Source organism: Olea europaea, chromosome 3, assembly GCF_002742605.1.
Source record: "Olea europaea var. sylvestris chromosome 3, O_europaea_v1, whole genome shotgun sequence".
Lineage (NCBI taxonomy): Eukaryota > Viridiplantae > Streptophyta > Magnoliopsida > Lamiales > Oleaceae > Olea > Olea europaea.
The window spans coordinates 19,839,722-19,848,614 of NC_036239.1; the positions used below are offsets into that span (position 1 = coordinate 19,839,722).

The window sequence follows — 8,893 nt, forward strand, 5'->3', positions numbered from 1 at the left end:
GCCTTCAGAGACAATGATAGGACATATTATTGAGATGGAGGTACATACGACTCCTTTACGACTTTACCTTGTATATTTGCACAGTAGTAATATATATACCTTTATGCAAGAGCTGCTTGGTAATAAGTAGCCATTGTACGCTGAACTTATTTAAGTGATTCTTCATTTCTTCTTCCAAGAAATTTGGTTAATTTCATCGTTTGTGTGTTCTTTTGCTGATTTCATAAAACAATCTATTCAAGGCATTGTTAATTTGGGTATGAAGTATTGATATAGATCTTGAGAGAGTCATACCTCAAAAGCTAGCTATTGAGGTTGGAGAGCCTATATCTATATGAACCACACACCGAAACTCCGTACTTTTCAATGTGGGATTCAAAGTCCCACACTTTGCAATGGAATGACTAGTTCCAGACGAACACTGCTATGCCGGCATCAACATCCGCACCCGTCGATTGCAATAGAGATGTGCGGTGTCTGCTCTGATACTATTGATATAGATTTTGGGAAAGCCATATCTCAAAGCTAGCTATTGAAGCTGAAGGGCCTAAATTTATATAAACCACACACAAAAGTCGATACTTTCGATGGGAATTCAAGTCCTATACTTTGTAATGGGAATCATGACAATTACGCAATTTTTGACCTATCAATTTCCAAGAAAAGGCAAATATACTCTCTCTATTTCTCTTTCCTTTACACGTCTCTACCCCCTTCGGCATTTAGGTTTTGGGTGCAGAATACACTTTTGAGCTTTCGATTTCCACCATTATTTTCGTATCATACGGATTTTCACCATTTTCATAATTGGTTATGTAAAATAAAGTAGAAATTGATACAATCTTCACACACCAATTTGTTGCCACATTAAAGCTTCCTGATTCATTTTTAAAAACAAATTTCATTTCGCCCACAACTTTTATCCACTTTTAACCACACATTTTATAGACTCGTAGACTTTTATCAACTTTATTTGATTAAAATCTACATCAAGCATGCTCTTGATGATAGACATCCGTCCCTTATTGTTTAAGCTTTTATATGAACTGGTTAGCATGGCATTAAGTCAAGGCAAAAGACCTAAGTTCAAGTCTCGTCGCTACCCATTTATGAAAATTGTGCACATGTTGGGTCTACAAGGGAAAAACTGAACCTAACTTGCACAGGAAGCGTGTTCGAGGCAAAATAGAAATGAATGCACGTGGTTTCTTTCTAACAACTTAAGTTTTTAGATAGAAGGTTTACCCTTTCCAAAATTTGTGCATTCATGTCTAGTGTGTTGGGATTTTTTTTTTTTCTATTTCAAAAAGGAAGTATTAGTGATAGGAAACAACTAAAAGTCTATTCCAGTGGAAAACAAGGTGAAAGAGAGTTTCAGTCAGATTATTTAGTATTCTTCTTAATAGATGGGATTTTTGTTCTATTCATTGTTATCTGCTTGAAGTTTGTATAAAGGGGACATAGGTTTTATTCACAACTATTGACTCAGAAATTTATTTTTTGTCCGTCCATTACTTCTTTTCTCTTGAATTCTAAAGTTTGTTCAGGAAATGTTTCCTTAGGCTCTTTCTTTCTTTCTTTATTTTTTTGGTGACGCTAACCTTTGTTCACTTTTTGCATGATTTATGATGCATTGTGATAAGGTTCTAATTGTAAAAGGCAGAATTCTGTAAGAATCAAAGGAGCAAAAATATATTTATTGAATTAAAAGAAATTATAGCAAGAAAGGAAATAACAAATAGCCATTCGAGAGGGCTAAAACTCTCCTAAAGGTCTCCCTTCTACTCACTCCATAGAAGTTCCCTACTACGTCCATTCTCCTCTCTATTTATAAGTGTTCTGTAACTACTTTGCCTACATCAGCTACCCAACTAAAAGAATTTTGTTACATTCAGCTATTTATCCATTCTTTCCGGATCTTTTAGAATATATGAATGTTAAGGGATAAAAATCTCACATCGGTTAAATAGCGAAATATTGATCAACTTAAAAAGATCTTAGGCTACTCTTCTTAATAAGGTTGACCTTATTAAGATAAACCCTAAATCTTAACATGGTATCGGAGCCCATTAAGCTCCAACGAGCGATTCGATCCGATTTGAAGTCTTAATTAATGAGCAACGGATTGCAAGATTAGTTTGCTCAAACGAGCTACTATTTTGCGGGAGCATGTTAAAGGATAAAAATCTCACATCGGTTAAATATCGAAATATTGACCAACTTAAAAAGATCTTGAGCTATTTCTCTTAACAAAGTTGAACTTATTAAGATGGACCCCAAATCTTAAGAATGAACTTAATTGGTGGCTTATCAATACCCTCGGGTTCCAAATATACCTTGCCCTCAAGGTTGAAATCAAGGAATTGAATTTTAAGGGCTGCTAAAGATTCCTAGGAGGCTTTGAAGTTTGTTAGCCCCTTGTATTTATTGTGATGCCCGATTGGATTCTTCCTCCATCATTTATGGTACAAGCTTTTTCCTTGTAGCCATGGCATCATTGCCCTAGAAAAAAGCTTAAAGGGTTGTCCCTTCTCAACGCCATCAATTTCAGCTTCCCCTAAATATACCAATTGATAGGGTTCTAGTAGATTTTTTCTTTGGTAGCTGACTCTGTATTTCTCCCCCACCCCACCATCACGGATCTCGTAGGGAGGGGTTCTGCTTTCTTTCCTTCCCATTGATTTGGGGATGGAAATAATTTGATGGCCTTTTGGGCTGGATTCTTCCTTCTAGTTTCCAAGTTGTTGCAATCTTCAATTATTTGGGCCATATCCATGATTGCCCAATCCCTGTGGACATAACAATTGGACTTTAGCCCGTATGTCTTGTTTCAGCCCATTTATAAATGTTCCCTCCAACACCCCCTCTGTGATATCCGGCACACGTGCAACCAAAGCTTCCAACAAGCGCCAGAACCCTGCCATTGATCTCCCTTGTATGCTCTGACCCATTGCCATCGTGACACTGCCATAAGTAGCTTCACCTGATCCTTCTGATGCTCTTCCTCTATCTTGTGTCCAGTGATCAATCCAGAATGGATTTGTTGGAATCCGTTCTTCTGTACGGCATCCGGATCTCTCTCCCTCAACCTTGCTACTCAACTCTACTTTCAGATGGATGAAGGCTGCCTCAGGGTGAATTAGTGATGCCGCAATGTTCTGGGTTGCCTCTACTGTCTGCATCATCTTGGCCATATTTTGTGTAAGGTGTTCCCACATATTTTTCCAATTCGGGAAGGCATTGCATCTCTACTTTCAATTTCTTTATCTCCTTTTCCATGATTTCCACTCTACATTCTATCTTCATCTGGCCAGCAGATCATTGTGCTCTGATATCATTCGATAAGGTTCTAACTGCAAAAGGTAGAATTCTGTAAGAACCAAAGGAGCAACAATATATTTATTGAATTAAAAGAAATTACAGCAAGAAAGGAAATAACAAATAGCCATTCGAGAGGGCTAAAACTCTCCTAAATGTCTCCCGTCTACTCGCTCCATAGAGGTCCCCTACTACATCCATTCTCTCTATTTATAGGTGTTCTGTAACTACTTTGCCTACATCAGCTACCTAACTAACAGAATTTGTTACATTCAGCTGCTTATCCATTCTTCCTGGATCTTCTAGAATATATGAACTTACTTAGTGGCTTATCACATTGCTTGAAACATTGTAAATTTGCTCAATATTTTACCTCTCTTGCAATTACTAGTGCTTTTGTTGTTGTAAGTTTTTGATTTTTTGGTAATTAATAGATCACTCCTATCTAATTATTGTGTATTTTTTTTTTCTTCTGTAGATGGATTACATTAACACTTCTCATCCAAATTTTATTGGCGGGAGTAAAGCTGTAGAAATGGCACTACAACAGATCAAGTCCACCAGGGTTGCTGCAGTTATTCCCAGGCAGAAAGTAAGTATTTACTTTTCTGTACTGATCTGTCCGCATCTCTATTTGTTGGCTTGATAAGATTCTGTGGATTAATTTTTGATTTGCATTTGTCAATTAGGATACAGGAGATTCAGACAAAGCACCAAATTCTGAGAGAAGTCTAAAATCTCGTGCTATTATTGCCAGGCCTGTGAATGGAATAGTTCCAGAGCAGGTTAGCTATCTATGGGCACCTGGACAGACCTTGGAACCTACTTATCTTCTTTGTCTCTAGTGGTGTTAAATTACCAAATAAAACTTGCAGAATTTCATTATTGTAATGCTAATATTTTTTCAGGGTTTGCATGACAAACAGGGTGTTGGATCTGCTGCAGAAGTCGAGAAAATTGCACCACCTGGTGATTTTTCTTTTTCTTTTTGTTGGAGAAAAAAAATTATATCTTATTATGCCCAACTATACTGGTAATAAGGCTCAGTTTGTTGTCGTCGTTTGATTCTTCGTGCATTTGGCCAAGCCCCACTATGGCAATCCCACCCCCTCATTTGGGCTTCTGGATAAGTGGCCAACCTGGTTGTCTGGGAATCACTGGTGCAATAAGTATCATTAAGACCTAATGTGGCATTATTTTATGATTAACCAGTAAACAGTACTAGTTCGGCCTGGGGAATATCATCAATTTTTGGCAGCCATGATAATCGCACATCTGTTAAAGAGAATTCTACTAGCAAGCCATTTAGTGAACCTGTTCAGAGCGTGGAGCATAGCTTTTCGGTCATTCATCTGAGAGAGGTATGTTCATGGGGTATCCTCTCCAGAATATTTGTTCGATTTGGTCTATGAGATTTAATGTCTTTGTTACTGCGCTAACAAGTTTCTGTACTGTTTTTCTTGAAGCCCCCTGCTGTCTTGAGGCCTTCAGAAACTCATTCAGAGGATGCTATTGAGATTGCTATTACGAAGCTCTTATTAAGGTCATATTATGACATTGTTCGGAAGAACATTGAAGATTCTGTACCTAAAGCAATTATGCATTTTCTGGCAATTGGTTATTGTTAACGTGAACTTTCTATTTCCTTCTTTTGTTTTGCTATCTTTTAAATTTCTAGCCATGGATTTGACAACCACAACCTGTAGCATTCATATTAAGTGAACCCGCATCAATCCCACCCCACAAAAAAATAAAAAATAAAAAAGAAGATATCTAACTCCGTCCCATAATGATAGGCTTGTTTCTATTTTCACATAGATTAAGAAAATATAATTAATTTAGTTGGAATATAAAATTTCTTACAATTTTCCTAATATACCCCTACATTAAATAATGTTTTAAATAAGATTAATTATATTTGTTGATAACAAGGTACATTAAATAGAGGTTTATTAGAAATCTTAAAAAATATCATGCTTTCAATAAGGAAAGTGGCTTATAATTTGGGATAGACAAAAAAGGAAACCAAGTCTATCTTTATGAATGGAGGTAGTATGTTTGAATTTGAAGTCGTGTTTTTTTATCAAATTATCTTTTTTGTTTTTTTCCTTTGAAAAAGAGATGATTATTCATCTTAGATGTTTACCTTGAAAGAGTCTGCAGTCGAACTTCTGCATTAAAAAATGTAAAGCTGTCAGTAATACTTTTGTGGTTTTTCTATCATTGTTGTCTCTTTGTGAATAATTAAATTCCTGATTCATCTTTCTGTGTCCTCTATTCCAAAAATAATTTTATGAGTGCCATTTGATTTTTTTATTCATCTTATAGGTGAATCACACCAAACGGGAGCTCCACAATGTTTTCATCAAAAAGCTTTACAGGTATATTTTTAGGATTTTATTAGTTTGGTCCATAGAATGTCCAAATGGAATTTCTGAATAGTACTTGCATCTTGGTGTGTATGAAAGAGAGCAGTGACGCGTACCGACATAAATTGTTATGCTCACGCTACTGTTCTTTATGGAGCAGGGACAACTTGTTCGAAGAGATGTTACAGGAACCTGACGAGGTAGCAATGAAAAGAAAGCGTACTCGAGAAACCCTCAAGGTTCTACAGCAAGCTTTCCGGGTAAGTGCATGATTCTTGAATTCCATAGAAGCAAACACGTTGAGGTTGTCATCTGTATGTCTAATTTCGTCTTACATAGTAGCAAAACCACTATCTGGTTCTTTCAGGAATCTGGATGTGCATATTTACAGCATGTTTGGCAAATAAGCCATGGGCCCACAAAGTATTCTGGGTTCAAATAAGCCCAATAAGTAAGGTACCTTGTATGTATCTTATTTTGTGTAGGACCCACTCCCCATGCATTTTGATAGAACATTCGTTGTGGGACCCATGTCTTATAAGCCATAGGCTTATTTGCCAAACATGCTGTGGAAATCAGCATGGCTGATCACATGTTTGGTTGTTTTCTTCCCTTTTTTTCCTTTCGAAGTTTACCTTTTGAGGTGATTGTTAATTGAAATTTGCTCCATTGATTATTTATTTCATTCTGACCTTGATTGAAATCTAAGTACACACACACACACACATACCCCGATTGCCTTGCGAAAACATTATTGGAGATCTTTGGTGGGCAGAAATTTTTAGTTAGGCAATAAACATGCTTGCTGTGGGTGGAACGTTACAAATTTTCTTATTGTTTTCTTCTTTCCCAAAAGGACTTGGACTTTGTCTCGAATTTGTGTTTTTCTGGTCCTGCATATCCTCTTACATCAAGTTCTTCATAGTCCCAAAGACTTCTTGTGTGATCTGTCTACTTTTGTATGTAGACATTGGACGAACTACCGCTTGAAGCTGATACAATCGAGAGGGGCTACAGCTTAAATACTGATCCAACAGGACTGCCTAAAATTCATGGGCTTCCAACCGCGTCTCTGTATTCTACTACCAGTGGTTCGAGTGAATCATACACTTCTCAGTCCAAAAATCCCAAATCCCGCAAGTCGTCCCATTCTGGTGAACTACACTCACCATTTTATGGAAATGCAGATTCTAATGGTGGAGGATGAAATTCTATTCCAGGCTTTTATCCAACAATCGATGCATAAGTTACTGACAGGATGCATCATGCCAAGTTTTTTATTTTCACATTCATTTGACGACTGTCCAGCTTTCTTGCTAGATGGAAGACCATACTTTGTGTGGTGGTGTTTTGGAAAGTTAGTATTCTTTCAGATGATGAGTAAAATTTACTGTATTTTTCTCCTCGACATGGTTGATTATGTACGTATGGCTTATCAGAAGTTCCAATAAGAATAGAAGCATTTGCTTCCCTCCTTTTGAGATGTCAATTCGTGCAACAAAGCTTGTAAATAATCACTCGAAACATTGAAGGGGCTATACCCACCCTAAATATATTTTCAATCTATTTTATTTATTTTTTTAATCTCAAAATTATTATCTTAATGAAGATAATTGAATAGTTTCTGCATCTATTCCTTACATTCTTGTTCAGTCCCCTTTGGCACAAGGCTTGGGATCCTATTATAGACACTGTATTACGAAGGTTTTGTGACAAAAAATTACTATTTTTTATTTTTATTTTTCGTATTTATGATTTATGTTATTTGATGTTGGACAGTAATGATAACGAATTTAGTAGATTAAAGGAAAACCAATTTGCTATTTAAATGGCCATTAATGACTTCAAATATTGTGGCACACGAATATTGGTCAGTCATATCTAGTATTGTGATATTGTTGTGCAACTCTCGAAACCCTTACTTTCATTTTGAATTAATTAGCATATTATTGCTCTTGGTACCCTCGATATCATTTTGAATTATTCACATATTATTGCTCTATGATTATCAAATTGCAATCGATAGTATGACATTGTAAAACATATTTAAGGAAATGGGTAATATTAGTTAACACCAAGCTAGTTATCATTAAATGATAGATCTAGTAAAGTAAATTTGTTGTAACTTACAACTAAGTTTTAACCTTTCAACATTTAACCTATTTAATTTTATGTTTTTATTTATTTAATAATCACTTTTAACACAATTAAAACTTCATAATTCTTGTAATAACCTCTATTTTAACAACTTAATTGTTGGGGAGGGGGGGGGGTTAGTTTTCACCTATAAAAGGTGGTTACATCTAATTGAAAATGAGAATAAGAATCGCAACTTGAGTTACAAAGAAAAACAAAATGCTACATCCACATCCACATCCTATACTATATTTCTTTAACCACTTGAATATACATTTTACGTTCATGCATTTTTGACAATTCGATAAAGGTTCATTCACTTATCTCTCTATGGTCGTGCCCATATAAAGAAAGTCACATGAATTTTATTTTGGAGCCGTGTAGTACTAAAAGAATTCGCACGAAGGGGAGGCAACACGACTTTAGGACAGCGTCTTCAACGTAACTTCCAATGTTTGTTTTCTAAATCTCTTCTCTATTTTATGTTATATTATTCTAGAATTATATTTGTTATTTTATTATGTCAGTTAATAATAAGTCTGCACACAAATCACCCAAGTTTTTCCAACAATCTAAAGTCGTGTTGAGTGATTTGTGTGTAAATGAAACTTTTTCATGGGTTGTTCGATATGATTATGGAAGTTGTAAGATAGCAATTTTTGGATTGAACATCTTCACAAATATCTTGTACTAAGATGGTTGAATTCTGTGTAATCGTCAAGAGATAAACTAATTTACCATGTTTTGATGTTATATTAATTTTTGTGCATTCTAGGAAAAATCAAATCCAAATACATACCAAATGGTACACGAATATTGGTCAGTCAAGTCTAGTATTGCGATATTGCTGTGCAACTCTCGAAACCATTAATTTCATTTTGAATTAATTAGCATATTATTACTCTCGGTACCCTCGATATCATTTTGAATTATTCACATATTATTTCTCTATGATTATCAAATTGCAATCGATAGTGTAACATTGTAAAACATATTCAAGGAAGGATTATTCTACTTGGATGTAATGGACACCATTATGGTGTCCATAATGTCCAAATGACGCTCCCCCC

General features: G+C 35.6%; 1 protein-coding gene across 2 annotated transcripts; it reads left to right on the top strand.

Annotated features, from left to right (window-relative positions):
* Window positions 1-6: 6 nt before the first annotated feature.
* On the top strand, window positions 7-7,271 carry LOC111389055 (dynamin-related protein 3A-like). 2 transcript variants are annotated; one of them, XM_023013913.1, is made up of 9 exons: window positions 7-40; window positions 3,797-3,910; window positions 4,008-4,103; window positions 4,227-4,287; window positions 4,531-4,679; window positions 4,785-4,928; window positions 5,647-5,699; window positions 5,848-5,947; window positions 6,655-7,271. In XM_023013913.1, exons 1-9 carry the CDS (start codon window positions 14-16, stop codon window positions 6,892-6,894), a joined length of 984 nt encoding a protein of 327 aa, XP_022869681.1. In that variant the 5' UTR covers window positions 7-13; the 3' UTR covers window positions 6,895-7,271. The 2 variants fall into 2 exon arrangements, with proteins under 2 accessions (XP_022869681.1, XP_022869686.1); XM_023013918.1 differs by having other exon boundaries at window positions 4,245-4,287.
* The last annotated feature ends 1,622 nt before the right edge of the window (window positions 7,272-8,893 follow it).